This window comes from Gobius niger, assembly GCF_951799975.1.
Source record: "Gobius niger genome assembly, chromosome: 18".
NCBI lineage: Eukaryota > Metazoa > Chordata > Actinopteri > Gobiiformes > Gobiidae > Gobius > Gobius niger.
This window is the reverse complement of record NC_136869.1, coordinates 16788673-16808350: the sequence shown is the minus strand read 5'-3', so window position 1 is coordinate 16808350 and position 19678 is coordinate 16788673. Positions and strand designations below refer to the sequence as shown.

The 19678-nt window shown below is 43.3% G+C and overlaps 4 protein-coding genes across 4 annotated transcripts; 2 read left to right on the top strand and 2 right to left on the bottom strand.

Moving 5' to 3' along the window:
• Positions 1-5130: 5130 nt before the first annotated feature.
• Positions 5131-14317, bottom strand: lnx2a (ligand of numb-protein X 2a). The gene is made up of 11 exons (XM_079576047.1): positions 14184-14317; positions 11812-12367; positions 9716-9951; positions 9481-9618; positions 9207-9406; positions 7250-7663; positions 7004-7177; positions 6698-6875; positions 6407-6626; positions 6090-6248; positions 5131-5667 (listed from the first exon to the last, which is right to left on the bottom strand). Exons 2-11 carry the CDS (start codon positions 12213-12215, stop codon positions 5532-5534), a joined length of 2259 nt encoding a protein of 752 aa, XP_079432173.1. The 5' UTR covers positions 12216-12367; positions 14184-14317; the 3' UTR covers positions 5131-5531.
• A 218-nt stretch (positions 14318-14535) lies between these two features.
• LOC306978002 (uncharacterized protein) lies at positions 14536-16290 on the top strand. The gene is made up of 3 exons (XM_079576460.1): positions 14536-14670; positions 15134-15208; positions 15565-16290. Exons 1-3 carry the CDS (start codon positions 14642-14644, stop codon positions 15896-15898), a joined length of 438 nt encoding a protein of 145 aa, XP_079432586.1. The 5' UTR covers positions 14536-14641; the 3' UTR covers positions 15899-16290.
• A 212-nt stretch (positions 16291-16502) lies between these two features.
• On the top strand, positions 16503-18425 carry pdx1 (pancreatic and duodenal homeobox 1). The gene is made up of 2 exons (XM_079576414.1): positions 16503-17723; positions 18012-18425. Exons 1-2 carry the CDS (start codon positions 17348-17350, stop codon positions 18380-18382), a joined length of 747 nt encoding a protein of 248 aa, XP_079432540.1. The 5' UTR covers positions 16503-17347; the 3' UTR covers positions 18383-18425.
• A 69-nt stretch (positions 18426-18494) lies between these two features.
• On the bottom strand, positions 18495-19265 carry urad (ureidoimidazoline (2-oxo-4-hydroxy-4-carboxy-5-) decarboxylase). The gene is made up of 2 exons (XM_079576415.1): positions 19040-19265; positions 18495-18971 (listed from the first exon to the last, which is right to left on the bottom strand). Exons 1-2 carry the CDS (start codon positions 19212-19214, stop codon positions 18634-18636), a joined length of 513 nt encoding a protein of 170 aa, XP_079432541.1. The 5' UTR covers positions 19215-19265; the 3' UTR covers positions 18495-18633.
• Positions 19266-19678: the final 413 nt, after the last annotated feature.

Sequence of the window (19678 nt, the reverse complement as noted above, 5' to 3'; positions counted from 1 at the left end):
ATATTTGCTATAAATTTGAGCTGAAATTGTAAATTGGACTAAATTATGTCCAAACCATTTAAAAACAAATCTCAACTTGATGTATAAACAAAGCTTTTTAATCTCTAATTAGAATAAAGTATAAAAAATGATGACCCTGCACCACCCAAAGAAAACCAGGTTCCAGCAGTGGCATATGTACCACAGTTTTAGAGCCACTGTTGCATTACCCACCTTTCCACATCCACTCCTCGTGCACAGATGTAGCTGTATGTGGCCAGTGTGGGGCACTTGAGTGTTAAATCACTTAGAGCAGAACGCATGACTGCTAATGTGACTAATGGGTTATCTTATCCCAACCTGTATACCCAATATTGACACTTATTAGGGCCAGTTTACAGAGACGGAGGTGACAGGGACGTGTGTTCATTGTGTCAGAGATGGACCAAGGAGCACAGGGTCAGAACACTGTAGTTTTTTTTTTTACGCTCTTCTCTGTAATATCTTCAAAGTGTTCATTTCAACACAATAAATACAAATAAAATGTTTTGTGATTTTCTTCAAAGCCACACTGCGGAACATTCCAGGTTCTACAATGCTAAATGTCACAAGATCAATTGAAATTAATTCAAAATTTCTGTGGAGATGAGCTGGGGTCCCGCTCCCTGCACTTTTAAGAGTCAGGTGAGCAGAGAGATTTTTTTCATTGTGGAAAATAAGCAACAATCAATCAATAAAGCCCTTGGTATCGATTGACTGGTTCTTGCGTTGAGATAAGACAGTGTTTAGTTTGGATGTTCCCACAGCTCTTGAACTCAGTTTAAAGAAGAAAACAATATGTGAACAAAAGTCCCTTAAGGTGAGGAACACTGAATATGGGAAAATAGCAATATACATTTAAAACTTCTTTGTGATTCCTGAGAGAAATGTGGGAAAAAAGGCTTTGCAAGCTTACAATTGTGTAGCCTAGTGCATTAATATGTACATAAGGCAAACACTGAATTATGGTAAGTGCTGTGTTTAAAATTATGGGTTTATTTTGTTGTCACATTACATTATTATTATTAACACCAATTCTAGATCTTAGTTAGATTCTGAATAATATTGCTGAAATAGAAATCTGTAAAAATGCTAATTTTGCCTAATCATCTTCTCTAATCATCCTAGAAAATAGAAACAAACCAATTATTCTGGGTAAAATGAAAAGCAAGCAAAAAAAAAAAAAAGGCAAGGCAAGTTTATACTGGAAAATTACGTCCCCAAATGTGCAATAAAGAAGGAATAAGATTGTCCCTAGACTGTGTGGGGAAAAAAGGCATGTTTAAGAAAGAAGGCCTTTTAAATCCACAAATTCCCAAATATCTACAGAGAAGTAATAACACTTTTTGTTTATCCCCTGGTTAAAGTTTATACGTTAAGAGCCCAAAACCTGAAAACTGAGGGGTGAAAAGGGGCTTTTGTAAATCTCACTGTAAATGTGTAAAAATGTACCTTTCGTTGGACATTTTCTAATATATCACACACGTCTACAGTAAAGCTTTTGTGTCTGTGTCTGTGTGTGTAGTGTGTGGTGTGTCCCAACTCCAAGAGGTTACTGATTGAGGGAACAAAAAGTAAACAGACAAGAGGAGTGAGCAAGCAGCGGAGATGGAGAAAGAACGAGAGACAAGCAGCGCGGATAAAAGGCAGAACACCACGGACTCCTTAATCACCGCACTCTGACACTCACAGATTGAGTGTGTAAGCTTAGCCAGCAGCACAGAGCAGCTGTATCGACCTGCACTGTTACATATTAACCACACATACACACACACACGACACACACACACACATGTGGAGATAACGGGACATGGGCAGACAGGCTGCAACAGCAAATGATGCATGGCAGACACATCCAAATCACATAGGATTATTGTTGCATCCATGAAGGTGCTACGATTCATTCATTTAAAGGCACACTGCGTAACATTTTGGACTATACTGTTGCCGTCAGTACAAAACATGCCCCTAATGACCAGATCGACGCTATTTTTGCAGTGGGTAATCAAAGAATGGATTAGGATGAGAGCCCAATCTCAGCTCGTCAACATCTCCATGGAAACGAGCTGGAGACGTACCCACTCCCAGTAAAGCTACAGTCATGTCTTGTACATTTATGAGATATTTATCAATGATGAAAATATCTATGCTTCTATTTATTTATTGGTTGAAATTCTACGCGGTGTGGCTTTAAAGGTGCTCTACCCGACATTTAGTTTACAAACATTGCATGAGGGAGACAGTATATTTTAGATAGTTAGTTGTGGTTTATTTATTTATGTTGTTGTTATTTACAGGGAACGATAAAACCACTCACATTTATCACTACACTCACACATGTAAGATAATGTGGGAAAGGATATTGTAAAAAGTAACACAAAACAAACACACACACACACACACACACATGCATGCATAAAAGGAATCATATTGGAAATCATAGTCTAATACATATAGTGTGAAATATTAAATCCCTAATCCCTAAAGAAAATGTGTTATTGTAGCCTACTTATTATTTCTTTCTAAGCTATTACTAGAGTTTTTTGTTTGGAAGAGGCTAAAAGTTATTCTGTGTTTATCGTAATTGCATACAAATACAATTTATAGCCTCTAATTGGTGAATGTTTTTTATTAGTATTTATGTTTAATAACAGCGAATAAAGTGTGGTTTGTATACTGTGCTTTTTAAGGTGAAATAATTATAAGTGCCTGCGTCAAATTGGCCCAAAATTACCACTCGACATGATATTTAGATGTAATGTATTAGCTATGACTTTTGTGCAATCCTATATGTTTTTCCACGATGACATACCTCACACTTTGACAAAGGCACCAGGAAATCCCAGGGCAGTCCAAACAGAGTGCACCCAGGCCCTGTGCCTGATAGCTGGGCTGATAACTGCATGGTTATCAGTGACAGGGGAGGCTTGGCTCTAGTATATGTGGATATTGGGACAGCTGTATTGACTGCTGCAGCCCCTGACAGGCCACAGGGGAAGGGCCGGATGGGCAGAGGTAGACGGGGGGTGGGGGCTTGGTCTGATAACCCCTGCAGCCTGGTCATACCTGGAGCGTGGGAGGGCACAGAGTCAACGCCCAACACGCTTTCAAAGGCCCTCATTCACCGCAGTGAAGCAAAGGTTTCACACGAGAGCATGGCATTTGTGCAAAGGGTGAGCGCTGGTGTTTAGACAGGAAGATAGCATTATTCGATTGTCCCTATCTGTCACTCTGCGCACCTGTTTTTGCCCTCTCTAACAGGTATGGGCAGAGGCAGCAGATTAAAGTAACATTACTTCCAGATAATTTTACTCAAGTAGGTGTAAAAGTGTGTAACTAAACATCCCTAACAAATGCATCAAGTATAAAGTCTACAGGTTTTCATGTTTGCTTATACATATAAAGCTTATACTGCTTTTTCTACTATTGCGTATGCGATCATGATAAAGTAGTAATCATAGAAAAAGTATTAAATAAATGTAACTATGTACAGGTGAAAAGGGTCTGTTATAGATTTAGGAAGCAACTTTGTATTTTAACTGCCCTGCACAACTGAACTACTACATCGCAGTGAAATTCAAAGTTAATTTTGGAGAGATAGGATTCCCATATATAAAACTACTACTGTATGAAATAACCCTCAGGAATCAATTTTACCACTGCTGCTATATGGAGCATTGTTGCAATACTTTTATTATTGATACTCATAAAGGTCCCAAACTATTGTGACTCTTTCAGAATATATGTAAAATGTAGGCTAATCAAGTAATCTAGTCTAGGCTACCCCAGAATGGAAATATGAAGTTTAAACTAAGACTGAAGCAGCCTATATTCTCTTGAACTGTTCAGCTTTGCATTCCTGACAATAGAAATTGAATTTAAAGTCATTTTCTGAATCAATGCATCGCACCGATCCGAAAACAAAGTTGTACTGTTGATAAGAGTGAGATTAGAGTTGTAAATGTTGTGTTTGCTTGCAGCGAATGGAGACAGACCGTCGCCTCCTGTGGTCTGGCTGCTGCGAGACATGGTGCCTTCATGACACATTTAGAGCATGTATAAATCAATCTGGAGGATAGAGTCACGCGTTTACAGCGTCTACGTCATCAACTGTGACCACTGCCTCAGTATCAGTCCTTTTGAGTCCATGCTGTGGCACAACCCCCAAAACATACCTCAAATAACTTGTCACAAATAGATACATGAGGCACAGTTTTGGTGCACAATGTAGGTCCAAAAGTGTCCTGCGCCCTCGTTCCTGTTAAATACAAGCTCCGTAGATTCATAACATACAACCCTACGTTTGACATCTCTTATTAAAGATAGGAGAGAAGTTGCAAAGTAAACCTAACTCACAGTGAAGAGAAGCCACACAAGAAAGCCACAGTTTCGTCCAAAATGGTTGTATCAATAGTTAAACTGTTTATTCTTTTATGAAGGTGTATTGTCAAAAGCTGCTCTGAGGCCTTTGCCACTAATGCAAGCATGAAAAACCACATGTCCAGACTTCACAACCGAAAGAAAAGATGCAAAATGCTATTGAGTTATTTATAAGCAGAGAATGAATGCTAAAGGTTTTGACAATTGTTTGGCTTTGCAGTGCAACTGTCAAGACTGTGAAAAAGCTCAGTGCTCGTATGTGTGTGCACATTAAAGCCTTGTCTTTCCAATCAGTTTAAATGTGTAAACTTTTTGGCCAAAATAATTTGTTGAGGTTGCAAGATTTCTGGCTGCACAAAGAAAGTGCATGATGGTTGGTGGTTAAGTGCAGGTCTGTTCAATTGTTGTTTGACTAAAACTGTTTGTGTATCTTTAGGTTGTCTTTGTGAAGAGGAAGCATGTTTGTTTAAAGGAAACACGTGAACGTAGCATCTGCAGCACAGGAAAGACCATAAAGGTAACTGCTGTAACTGGATTTGCACTAAACTCATACTTTCTCCTCAGTCAAATTGCCATGTGTGGTTGGTAATACTTGGTTCTACTCTGCTGAGAAAAGGCAGTTTCCTTGTCCCAAAGAAGGATGCAATGAAAAGTTATATCGCTGCCTTCACCTTATCGATTTATCAGAATATATCCATCTGTTTTAAAGAAATAACCAAATGCCAGTCTTCCTTTGAGGATTGTTTTATTAACAAAGTGGACACATTCATACATGTATAAAAGTGCAGCGGAGTGAGGAGCTGGTTCATGATGAGGCTTTAGGCAGTGAGCGCCAGGGTCTGGTGTCGTCTGGTGAGTACAGTGCTCACTCTTCCTGCAGCACTGTGTCCACCAGAGGATCTGTGGCTCTGCACTGCCCCGTGAGATGAGAACTGCACAGACAGTTGCACTACATGCTCCCCATGAGAGGAACACACAACACATGAACACAGCAGAGTGAGAGTTCAGTCCTGATTAGGTCCATTCCAGGACTGACCTCCTGTGGCTCTACAACAGTCTCTTTTGGTCCAGGATTAGGCCCAGCACAGTCATGTCCACCACCATGTTCAGAGGGATCAGGTCACCAGCCCCAGCTATACCAGGCTGCCCGGCCAGGACACCACAGTGAGGGCCACCCGGCTCCTCTGCTCCTTCAGCATGGGCACCAAGGCAGAGTGACTCATCCCTGCTGTTGACAGGCTGTTTACTGCCACAATCATGTCTCCACACCTACAATAAAACCACAAAGCTGTCAGGTCTACTGCTACATGGTTGTGAAATTTGAAGTAAATTTGCTGTATTGAAAAACTGTATTCGTCAGGGCTAGTTTACCAGTATGTGACTGTACTATAGGACTGCCATATATGAAACCAGTACTGTTGTAGTAACCCTCGGGAAAAAGCCAAAGAATCAATTTTACCACTATTGACTGCTTAACATGTCACCCTATGGATGGCTAATTGTTTCTCTCTGACCAAAAATCTATGGTAACCTTAATGGAGTATGAGGCCTTTTGCCAGGTTTATTACATTAAAAAGAACCAATGAGAGAATTGTATAATGAACAATTGGCAATGAGCCAGTAATTCATGTCTGAATCACTTCTAACAGGAGCAAAAAATAGTATCTTAAGAAGAATTATAATCCACTGACTTGAGGCGGCCATCGTAGTACGCAGGTGTGCCAAGGACAATGGTTTTGATGAAAAAGGCTTGGTTGCCGTGGCTCTCCTCATATCCTCCGACGATGCTAAAGCCCCAGCTCCCAGGGTGACTCCTGCGCAGCACAATCTCATGACTGCTGTGGAGGTAACTGTAAGGGCGAGAGGAGAACGCACTCACACACAGAGAAGATAACCTGTTTTGCACAGTATGTAAATGTAACTTGAAATAGCTTTATAGTGTCAATAACTGGTGAGTGCAGCTTAAAGAGAAACAAAAAAACCCATGAGATTCAGTTGGAAAACTCACCTGGGCAGGCCGAGCCACATGACCCATGATGGTGACCAGTTGGCGTCGAAGTCACTGTCGTGGGAGTGGGACAGGAGCTGGTCATGCTCCTCCACCATACTGACCTCCAGCACTCGCAGCTGCACTGAAGGGGATGCAGCAGATGCCTTCAGAGTCCCCACTGCCTCACTGTGACTCAGGCAAGTCAGGTCCTGACCATTAATGCTCAACAGCACATCACCTAAAGCACACCAACATTATGCACAAGCGGATAATCTTAAAAGACACTCCTAGACACCACATAAAACACACCTCGCTTGATTCGTCCGTCCCGGGACAGGCAGCCATGCGGCTGGACACTGGTGACAAAGATTGGCAGCTCCCCACTCTTACTCCCCCGTCCTCCTGCCACTGTCATGCCCAGAGACTCGAGGGGCTCCTTCTTCACTGTGATGTGTTTCTCTTTACACGACAGACACTGGGACATGTCCTGGCAGAGAAAACACATATAGATGTACATGTTTAGACAATAAGTGCGTACCATCATTATCTAATACACATATTATTACACTTTAAACTACAATGTACTTCTCCCACAGAAACAGTTGATGTCCTTACTCTGTGAGTGCTGTTGCGGGACAGGTGTGAGGGCACAGGGCTTGGCGTGGAGCTGTGGTTTGGCAGAAAGTGTTCAAGGCAGTAGAGGTCTCTAGTAGAGTTAGATTTTGGCGGAGGAGGTGGAGATGGTTTGCGTGGTCGTCCTATGAGCAGATGGACTCGTTCTCCACTTGCCTGAAGATGCATTAGGTCTGATTATTGTGCGCATTCATTATGTTTAATTCTACACTCCATGAACCTCCAAACCTGTATGATCTGCGCGGCCTGCTCGGGGGTGCCGTGCCGAAGGTCCTGCTCGTTTACAGCCAGCACTCGGTCATTGCTTTGCAGCCGCCCGTCTTTCGCTGCCAGCCCCCCGTCCAAAAGGTCCAACACAAACACCCCTGACTCGTCGGTCCTCCTCACCAGCTTGATGCCCAGCTGCTCAGTCGAGTCACGCTTGTGCAGGGTGATCCTCAGGGCGGTAGGGCTTGGTGGGCTGCCCTCAGGGGTGGAGCAAGGGGCGTGGGGGACAGCGGGGGTGGAGGAGGAGGATGTGGGAGCAGCCCGGGACGAACAGCGACGCTCGCGCAGCACAGTTAGCTGCAAGGTGGTGCAAGGCCGTGCCAGAGTTGAACGAGCAAAACTGTGTGGGACATTACTGATGTCCACATTGTTCACCTGGAAATAGCAATATGAATTAATGAATGAATGAAACCTTTATTGGCCCAGAGGGGAATTTGTCTGAGAACATTAACACTGATAAAACACAACGTCTATAGACAAGACAACAATGGCACATATAGTAGATAAAAGCATAAATAGCTACAAAAGGTAAAATCAGAAGTCCACATGATCCAATACCAAGAGCAATGAAGTGTAGCGCAGTTGTTAAAAGAGATTTGATCCTACATTGCAGCATCACGGACCTGCGACTGGACTTGTGAATCTGCCACAATCTTATTGGCCAGGTTCAAGATGCCTTCAATAAAACATTAATAAAAAAGCCTTAACAAAGAGCTTGTTAAGCTCATAATGTAGGTCTGCACAATATATTGCCAAAGTTTGGAGACACAATATCACAAGAAACCACAATCTATCTCAATATCACTGAGCCTTTACATCGGATGGAGCTTTACAAATTGTTACTAACACTGCCTGAAACAAAAACGTCGAGTGACTTCTAAAATATCATAATTTATTTCCTTTTCAGTCTTGTTTTGACCATGATTCAGCAATTCTTAATTTAATAAAAAGCGTTACTTTAATGCAGGGGTCCTCAGACTTTTTTCTCTGGGGGCCACATTATTGTTCCTGACTGTGATGGGGGGCCGGACCGGGTTGGCTATAACATAGAATTGTATGACTCAGACCAAAATGCCTCATTGTGAAGTAGAGATGACTCGCCTGCACAGTCACGACTACATCCACAAGATCAGCACTTGATTCAGGCTCATACTTGTTTCACTGTAGTGGTTTGCAAAAATAGTAATCAAGTCTTCACATTTTGTTTTAATTTCCATTTATTTATATTTTCAAATAAAACATCATTCTGTAATGTGACCAAAGTAATAACTTCTTACACTTGTATTGTGCTTTACAAGCCTGTTCACAAGTTTCCCAAAGTTCTGTAGTCATTATTCATTCTCTCCACACTCTGTGGTGGTAAGCTTCATTTACCACGTGGCTATAATGTGTTTATATTCTGTGCCCTCTGCTGGACACCTGTGGAATTATTTTTTATTTATTCAAATTTCCCCCTAGTGGCTGGAATGAGTAAACTGGTTATTTAGTTAAAATATCCTAACTCCGCACAGGAATGGGCTAGAGACTTACTTTTTTTTTTGACATACTCAGGGATTTGTGCTCTACAAGTCGGGGGCCGGATTAAATCATCTCGCGGGCCGGATTTGGCCCGCGGGCCGTAGTTTGAGGACCCCTGCTTTAATGTATTGAAACTTACGGTTTGCTATATTAAAGATAGACAATAATCGCAATAATTTCTCATATCATGGAGCAAAAAATCATATTTGAACATGATCAGAAAATCATAGATTAAATAATAAATAAGGTTTCCGCAAAAGAAAGGAGGTGATGATTTACTACTAATAATAACTACATTTAGGAATTATTAAAATGAATGTAAATGGTAATGAAATAGTTGCAAACTCATTTCATTATTATGTTCTATCGGGTTTTTGCCTGGCTTTAGTTATCCTTTTACCTGTAGAATCTGATCCCCCGCCAGCAGCCGCCCATCCCGTGCGATGACTCCATCTCTGTACACTTCTTGGATCACAATGTTGATGAGGGGCGTTTCATTTCCACCCACTATGCTGATACCCAGCTCCACGTATGGGTTTGCTCGGTGCACCTCTATGGCAGTTATCTCCCCTTCAGGAAGAGAGGGCAGCTTCACGCAGCCTAAAGCACACAAATGTTATTACACGCGTAGAGATCCAAATCACAACAGGAGGAAAACAGAACAAATTATTGACCTTCTTCTGCTGAGAGGGGCGGTGATTCGGGACAGTCCCAGCCAGATGAGGCGGAGCTGACGGAGCGGAGGAGGTGTATACAGGGGTTGCTGAGGGGCCGCTTCACCCTGGGGACAACGCACTCCAAACCCACCACACCTGAAGATGGAGACAGGCCGGGATGGTAGATTCAGCTAAACCAAACTGACAAGCCAAATCTCTCTCTCTCAGTGCAACACTGGACGTATTGACTTACTGTCTTCTTCAGTGCTCTCCTCAAAGGCAGGATTGTCGAGGCCGGCGTCTTCAGTCCACACTGGCCCGTTGTTAGAGGCATTACTGGATCGGGTGGGTGGGGAGGGGCTACCCTCTCTGATGGTCGTCTGTGGGGAATGAGGTGATCTAGGAGGACTTGGCACCATTGCTCGTTCTTCCCCACTTTCAGTTTGTGGAACCTCCACACTGGTCCGCTGGCACCTGGTCCCGGGACACCTTCACAAAGTCAGAAACAAGAAAAAGAGTTTTGTATCCCCTTGCACCTCCTATGGCTTATTGATGCATCGGTTCTCATGTTTATTTGATTCATAAAATTAAGTAAAAACGTTCACTAATCTAATTTTGTTGAAGACACATCTACTTTTGTTTACCCTTAGAGCAGGCTCATTCTGGATTTTGTGTGAGTTTGTTTCCAGAAGCGTCAGGCCGGCCCCGCAAATAGAAAGTCCTCAGACAGAAGTTGTACTGAAATAAACACAGCCTCAAGGGATCAGCGTGGTCTCACCCTTAATTGGCTCTCAGCGTTAAACTTGTAGCTCTTAGCAGGTCAAATTATTTAAATGGCCCCTGCTCCAAAAGGTCTCCATGGGATAATCTCCCAAGATGCATCTAATTCAGACCACTGTGATGAATGTGACATCATATAGTACATGACATTGCTATTGTTTTAAATATTATGTAGTATCTTGACTTCACCCTGACCACTTTCCACTACCCAAATAGTATTTCTAATCGCCCCTTCCACTGAAAAATGTACTGTAATATGCTAGCCGAACATCATCCTTCTTTTCCTTCTTTCCATCTAAGTGAGCAAGTTACAGGAACAGGCCACGTGGGTTTAATCTTTACTAAAGAATGTCACTTTCGTTCTCAGTGACCTGGCTGGCAAGATCTACAGCAAACTATTTTTGCTTCAGGCTTTGATCGTGACTGGCTGTTTCACTATTTTAATTAGCTATTTTCTCCCATTATCTCATGAAGTCCTACTGTCACTGAATACACTGAAGACATCATATCAAGTTCGCATGAGACTGGGTTTCTTTTAAAACAGCTGACTCACACCACACTTTAACAGCTTGAGAGCCATAAGCTTGTTAGGTCATTTTGTCTTAGGTGATGCGTGGTCACAAGTCAATAACCAAGAGTCACACCACCACGAGATGTGCCAGATAATTTATGTATGTATATGTTCAAATTCAATTTCATCTTCTGATCTCAGTCATTATAAAACAATGTCTACTTTACGGCACAGCACAGTAATGGCATGTTAATAGGATGGCAGTAGCATGGTAACTGGGATAACAAAGAATAAACGTCTTTTGCATTCTGTTTCCATATTATTACCAAATAACATATTTACAGTCTTAGTGGGTTCGGGTAATGTTTAATTACATTACCATGAAACAAAGTAATAGATGTGACTTGTATCCTTTACACTTTTTGTTACCATGCTATTACTGTGAAGTCAAGTGCAACTTTTTATTCAACAAAATGTACAAAAGATGCATAGTTACTCACTCTGGTCTCTATCTGATCTATCTTGTGCAGTTCCATGAAAGCACAAAGCACAAGAGAAACTCACTAAAGGTAAGATGTCAACAAAGCTAAGGGGATGAAAGATTACAATTCGTATGGGGAAGCTGTAACTACAACAGATGCACTATGCACGCCAAGTCACTGTCCTAACTATTGACTGGACTCACCATAATCCAGGGTTGCCTTTTGCCGTCTCACAGAAGAAATGGTTGAAGAGGTCTCTACTGTTGAAGTTGCTCAGCATGATTACAGAATGAGAACATCCAGCTTTTGGTCAGCTAGCCCATGACTGTGGTAGGGAAACACTAATCCCCATCACATGACCTACAGCCTAATAATCCCTTAAGGGTCTCATAGCACCTGGTCCAAATGGGTCTGAGCACAGAGTGTGATACTAATAGGGGCGACTTTCACTTCAGTCTAGCTAAGCCAATACACTATTGTTCCTGTAGAGAACCGCAAATTATGTGAATATTTAGCAAATATTCTCAAGGACAAATCCCACTCCTCATCAGTTACCCTGCACATTACTCTGGTCACCTGTGTTTGAGATGGGCCTCCAGGTCACATCGTGGCATGCTGAGAGAACAGACTGGGGTCAAAGGACATGACACAGACAGCTTGTCCAACAGCTTGTGGACCAGGATGCTGGAGCGGCGGCAGGCCTGCAGTTGGAGGTGGGCCCTATCAAGGGGACAGAAGTCACGGTCCTGGAGGAAGCTACGGAGGCAGCGAGCGCAGAAGGTGTGTCCACAGGGTGTGTCCAGAGGCTGCACCAATGGTTGCAAACAGATGTGGCACACCAGGTCGTCGTCCACCTCCAAACGGTAGTTGTACAAGTGGTTCTCCCTGCTTCGATGCAGCTGCCCACATTCTGAACACATAGTGTCCACCACTGGCTCCGCAGGCTTGGGGAGCGTGACTTCACAGCCTGGGCTGTCCATCTCTGCTGCTTCAACACAGTTTGATCTTGGCACAAAAGACTCCAGTGGGGCGGTGGTGCTGGGATGGGTTCAAATTTTCCCTATCCCTAAAGCACAAGAGGAATGGGCGACAGAGAGGACAAATGCCTCCCAGTGACTGATTTCACATCTCCCTGCAGGACAGAAGGACAGAAAAAGGTTAAACAGCAGTTTGACAAAAACAAGTGTCAGATTTTGTTCATTTTTTATGTGGCAAATGCATTGAGCATGTGCATGCACGTGCTTGAATGTGTGTCTATGAGCAAGTGTGTTGAGATTATGTATTGCTGCTCCTGTCCACTAATCTGGCAGTATAATCTCTCTTTTGCTCTCGCCTGCTGCAATCTTCCAATTCCACATAGAGGGAATTATCTAGGATTGAGGCACGGAGAGGACACAGATCAGACATAGTCAGATTGGGATGCCAAGGGAGATGAAGATGGGTCCAGCTCCAGCAAGAAGCTCAAATGAGCTCAGTACAGTGGGCTGTCCATAAGATTGACACACAAAGAAATAAAGATAATGACCAGTGCAAACTGTTGTAGTGTCCTAGGGTGCACTTTCCCCACCTTGCGTGCGAATGTGTAGTAGTTGATGAGGTTGTTGATTGACGGCCAGCTAATTGTCAAATGCCTGAAAGCATTTTACCACGTAGAGTGGGGAATTTGCCGAGATAGTTTTCTAACATCTAGCTTCACATCAAACGCTGTTGTGACTTTTGGTCTAATAGAGCTAATAGTGTAGGTCTGGGCCCATGGACCCCTGACCATGATGCTATTATCTGACAGCAGAGGCCGTGCCTAAGTCCACAGCAAGCTCGCCAAACCCCCGTGACTACCTGCCTCTGTTCAGCTCAGCTCTGTCTCCATGACGACCCAGTGCCTGTGCTGCTCAGCGGGGCTTGACATTCAGAGTGTAGCCACACAACAGATGCACTTCACTCGGCAGGATGCTCTGCTCCTCCCTGGTACAGCAGCCTCAAAGCCTTTCAGACAATGACAGCCTCCTTTGTTTATTTTTTTGCTGCTTCTTTTGCCTGTTTCCTTGGATACCCATCTCTGAGACAACCTGTCTCCTCTGTCTCCTTGACGACTGGACCGGTAGTGACTGATTCCATCCTCCTTTAGGGACGTGCCCGTGCGCGTGTGACTGGCTGCTTCTGTCTCTATCCCGCAGCTGGACATGCATTAAACATGAGGACACAAGGCCCCTCTGTTTCTATAACAAAGCTGTGACATCACTAAATCGACCACAGACTGATTCACAAAAGTAAACACTTGCACAGCAGCCTTTTGACTCAGGCTGTACATTGGCTTTGTGGGCATGATTAAATAAATAGCCTATGTGGATTTCAAAGCACTTCTGGTTGCAAAAGGCACATCCATGTATTTTAGACAATGCAGGAGAGTCTAACAGCAGGCTATTTTCTCTAACCCTTATAACACAAATGATTGTAAAATTCAGTGTAGCAGATATCCGTGGGAGTCCAAGGCCACGGTGATATTGTAAATGTTATCAATATGCTATAAATGAATAACACTTATGATTATACACCTGTGTGTTTTAAATTCGCGATGACAACATTTCCAGCCAATGAATCTGATGCAGTTAAAATCTACCGTTCTACAGCTTGTGTGCTTTACAGATTCATGACACCGACATGTAAAAGCAATGACAATTAAAACCTACTGTGTCAGTCATAAATTGTCAATGAGAGCAATACAACTAGGTTCCAGATTGTGTTTGTGCGCTTGATTACAAACAGCCAACAAATACGCGTGTAAAAAAAACAACAAAAAAACCCCGAAAACATTGCCCCATATGTCAGCGGCCAGCGCACCATCCTCCGCGCACTGATGTAGCGATAACAGCAGTATCAATGCACAGCTCTAACCATGCCCATGACTCTATGGCAGCATCAAAGCTGCTCAAATTATCATGTTTTATTACCTGATCAAATTGCTCTTTGGTGCTGTACAATCCAGCCCCAGAAGGGGACGATTCGCAGCGGGACCTCAATCACGCATTCACCGCACCAGACCGCTCCGCAAACGCCCCCGTGCATCTCGAGGCGCTAGTCCCGCCCACGGCTGTCTGTCAAAATAAGTGGGCGGGATCTAAGTCTAACGTGCCTGCTAATAATCATATATATGTGTACATAATACGAAATACGTACATGGATAGAAAAAATTGAAATAGTGGGGGGAGTCACAATAAAAATGTGTATTTAAAATGTTGTCAAAAATGGACTACTACTATTCATCTGATTTAGCAGGCATATTCAAAGCCAACCCTTGTGTAGGGTCCTTCACAATGGACCCCGGGGAAGAGAAATAAACAAAACGATAGTTGGCCCGTTTTAGTAATTAAATACAGTTTCGCTGCTTGTAATTAACACAAGCCTCCATATGATGGCAGAGGACAATGATCTTGAAAAGTAAATTATGATTTTATTACTGTATTTATTTAGTGGATGTGTTTTATTAGCATAAAGCTAATGCTACAAGCTTATAGGGATGTTGACCGTTGACCGCAGTAACTTACTCTACTAGTACTTACTTACTTTGACTAACTTACTTGTCAAAGTAAAGTAAAAGAGCCTTTGATAAAGAGTCGTGTCTGTGGTTGGGGAAGCTCAGTGACACCTGCTCGGACTCCGCTGATTCAGCAGCTTGGGTCATACTAGGACATTCACTTTGCCTCGTTAATCTACACAAACCTTTTACTGGCTCTCAGCCTTCTTTTAGAGACCCGAGAGGATATATGTGGTCAATCCCAACACAGATAGCCTATTATTATTATTTATTTCAATATCAATATCAATGGCAATTGGGCAATTATCAGTTCTAAGAGTATTTCCAAACCATGGTTCTGTCTCGTGTGTGTGTTTGTCCTTCTAGGCGGGCAATAGAGGAGCTCCTGCGGGAAACGGACCGGGCTAGAGTGAGGGCAGAGACCATGGGCCCCTCGGGATGGTGAGTTAAAACTTTGGCATACCACCTGCGGCTTTCTGACTCTGTTTTATGTCAGGAAGACACTGAGGCTCTATCTCAGTCATTGCACACATGATTAAATAGTCTTATTTTGGAGGTAATTTTCATTATGATTTTATTTTTATTCTTACAATGGTTAAACATTTGGGCAGCCGTTTCAAAGATTAACCTGCGAAAAGTGTGTTGTTATCCTTCAATTTCGCTGCATCCACAATGATTATTAGTCTATGCAATGTACAACGTGTTCCCTAGTTTTCCCGCTGTAGTGAAATTGTTTTCTGCAAGCAACCCTTTTTAGGCTGGTTAAGATTCTTTTGTTTTTTTGTGCTGTTTTAAAGGTTAAAGTGTCCCCTGAAGAGCACAAACAAGCGTTTTTTACTGAACACTTTGCGCTCCACTGGCCTCCACCGGCGCTCAGAGGAATCCAGGTCAGAGTCTGCCTCCAGGGGGCGCTTCAGGAGCGAGTCCCCGGACCGAAGACGAGAGCGCAGTGTATCACCTCCTCATCGCAGGGACAGGCACAGGGACCACAGAGATAAGTACCATCGGGAAGACAGCAGCTCTATGAATCTTAGAAGACGCGAGAAAGAGGAGGAACGACGTGAGAGACACACCAGAGAGGAGAAACATGATCGAGGCCGTGATGGTTATAAAAAACACGGACATAAATGAACATTTCTCTGCAGAGCTTTTCATATCAAGGATACAAACTTGAATAGTATGAAAAAGGTGCAAACCTTAAATTTGAAATTGTATTTTTCGGAAATGTTCTGAGTTATGACCTTCCACTTTTTGTGTTGATTGTTTATTAGTTGTTTCAGCTGCACCTTGGCACACACATGTTGTTTAATTATTTATATTGATAAGTGCAAAGTAAATAGACCTATTTCTGTTGTACTTGTGTCAGTGTTCAACTCAGTGCACCTTTTTTGTATTTAAATTATCAAAAAAGTTCAACATTTTTTCTTTTTCTAAATGGGTGGCCAGTGTTGTTAATATTGTCCCCTTATCTGTTGTTTCTCGGGCCATTATTGTTGTATCCAATGGGTTATTGTGCCTTCCATCTAAAAGGCATTTTATGCGTGGCATCACGCTTCATAAATCACCTTGACCATCTTCGCTTTAGCTGCAAATAGCTGTGGTTAACTTAACAATTTCCTTCCTCTTTGCAGCATTGATCAAATATAAACACCATTAAGCCATAGTGCAGGAGGTGATTTGTGTGGAATTGGTTTACTGTCTTGAATTTTATTGCATTTGAGTGCCCCATTAAGATATCGTCAAAAGAGCCATAATTGCTTCTCAAGAATTGTTTGCAAATATGGATAATTTTGTGCGTCTTTTGGGCACATGTATCCAAAACAGGCCAAACGTGTCCAAAACTTATAAGTGATTTTATCGTTTGCAATCCATTCACATAGGCCTCTGCGTGGGAAGGTTGATTTTGGTGCCTTTTAATTGATTTAAGACAAAGAGCTGCAGTTAAATTGGGCGATGCAGCCCGCGAAACGCGGATGACCAGCAAACATGCAGAGTGCAGCGCACAGTGCGACCCAGCAACCCAATGTTTGTTATCGTCACTCATGGCTCATCCAGTGAGGACTTGTGTCCACACCCGCTAAATGGTGTTAAATGATGCATTTAAAGAAGTTTAATGGGTTCAATTTAGGAGTTACTAAATCAGAGTGCTAGAACATTAAAAGTAAAAGGTCTTTTGTTTGAGGTGCCCATCAGAGTTTCCAAGACAACTCCATAAACCCTGCTCTTATCTCACAGGTCAACCAGTGTTTGCGACCATATATATCGATTTATCAGCTCTGGCACATACAACAAGACACATTTGGGAATATTGGTAGTTGCCTATGTGACCCTGCACTCTGCTCTCTCACGAACACAGGTTACTAATTCGCAGATTCCACCATGTTTACCTGTTGAGTAGGTAAACGTAGAGTTTACCGAAACAGGTTGAAAACGCAGAGGAGTCCTGCGGCCAATGGCCTGTGCGTTACGTCACGTGATACCTGGGTGACACACCTGTGGAGCTGCTTGGCCCTTGCAGTTGCTCTAAGAAGCAGGTGAAGTGCAGACGCTCCACAGCTCTGCTACACTGGATCCACAGTCATGCATCGGGACGATCATTTTTACCCTTCCCAGGTTTTTAAAGACTCTTGTGCGTACCAGCGGGTCCAGGGGGGCGAGTACAGCAGCAGTCCGCCGTCCTGCCTCTTCATGAACCGACAGGTGCATTCAGTGTACACACCTCCGTCCCTGGGAGCTCTTGAGCAAGCCAGTCTGCCCGAAGGATCTCCTTACTCTGTACCTCTCCGAGATGAGGCGGGCATAACTCAGCTTCACCATCCACAGGTGCAGCAGCAGCAATGTCACCAGCCTTCTGCAGCTTTCACAGACTCTATTGATCAATGTAGGTACCAAGTGCCATTTCCCTGGATGAAAACAACGAAGTCTCACGCACACACCTGGAGAGGCCAGTGGCCAGGTACGTTTTCAGATCTGTTGATTTCACAGAAAATTGTGCAGTGTTTCGCAAACAATATGATGCTTTTGGTTCCAAATCGTTGTCTCTTTGTATTTTTGCGCGATGGATGTGAATATAGGAATTGGGTAGGCCTACTTTCTTTAGGGGCTATGCTGCAAATATATAGCCTATAAATTGTTTGTTAAGATAACGAAATAGGCTACATTGTTTTAGTTACCCTATGAGTTGCCTACGCCTACTTTGGAAAATGTTTAGGACCATGTAATGTCTAAATTGCCTTCGTTTTAGGGTCATATGTCATGGGGGAGACAGAGGAGAACAAACGCACGCGGACAGCGTACACGCGAGCGCAGCTGCTGGAGCTGGAGAAGGAATTCCTGTTTAACCGCTACATCTCGAGGCCTCGGCGCGTGGAACTGGCGCTGACGCTGAGCCTCACAGAGCGCCACATTAAGATCTGGTTTCAGAACCGCCGCATGAAGTGGAAGAAGGAGGAGGACCGCCGCAGGGCCAGAGGCGCAGACCAGGACAGCTCCATCTCTTCTGGAGACCAGGCCGGTAGAGCTGTCTCCTCCACCAACGGACCTCAGAGGCCCACACCCCCAGGGTCACCACTGGGGCTCACTGTAACCACGGCCGGACAGCAGGAATCGGCATAGAATGTACAAGAACACATTTACAGCACCCTTACATTTGGGGGAAAACATCTTTAATGGATAAACTCAATGCCAGGAGACATCGGCAACATCTGGCTTTACATGTTTATACGCAGTGGGCTCTAGTGTGAGGAGATAAACTAGTTGTAATGTAATGAACTTTTCTCCTTGATCAGGCTAAATTGTTATGGCAGGCTAGTGCCTACGTACAACAGCGTCTGGAAAGCTGTTACAGCATTATTAGCCATAATGTTTCAAAGTTTATGGAGTATGAGGGCCTTCAGACGGAGGTGACAGATCTTCTTCACTTCCTCTATCCCGCGCGCACTCTCCTCTGCACGATCCTTGCCAATGCGCTCCGAGAGCTGCCGCAAAATAGTGGCTTTGTCGTTCATCTTAGCGCAAATGACGAATGGAAACTCGAAACGCTTCTTATATTCCTGATTGAGCTGGGCCAAAAGTGACACTTCTGCTGAACCTAAAGCATCGAGTCCCGCTCGTGCCTGCTCCTCACGAGATTCAGGAGTCAACGTGCCGCGTTGGAGATCCCTTCCCGCGAGGTCTGGATGGCAGCGTAGGATGCCTTCTTTGCCTGGACATAGGAGCTCTTTAAGGACATTTAAGTGGCCTATTTCTGATGAGTGACAGTATGTGACTTACCTGATTCCGGAAGCGCGTCTATAAACTCGTGAATAGCAGCTTCTAACGCAGACAAATTGGCAAATGGACGTTTGGACCAGACAGCAGCAGGTATTAGAGAACATTTTTCTACTACGTTTCCAAAAATGTTCACAAACTCTTCATAACTCAGAGAATTTAATGTTGGAAAATCCATATTAAATGTTGTTTATATTTGTTAAACTGCTACCGTGACAGCATAAGCTAAAAATGAGTGAGCCTGTACTCCGCAAAATGTTTTGACATGGAGGTTATTAACCCGTAGGCGAAATTTGGTTTCGTAGGTATGTTCTGCCCTTCTGCCACTGTGTACATCTCATCCAATCAGAGATATATTAAGATTAGGGACCAGCCCACTATCCTTCAGGTTAGTGGTTAGGGCAGGGTCAGGGTTAAGCTGATTGGTTGATAACTTTTTTACATTTATGACTTGTGATTGGTTGATGGCAGAACATACCTACGAAAAATATTCGCAAGCCGTAGTAGGGTTCAATGTACCCTACATACATTTTCAGTTAATCATTATAAGACACATTTTTGGGTTTGTCAGACCTGAGTTTTTCTGTTTTATTAGAATATTTAATTGAACTCTGAAAAATTCTACACACCATCAAAAAATTA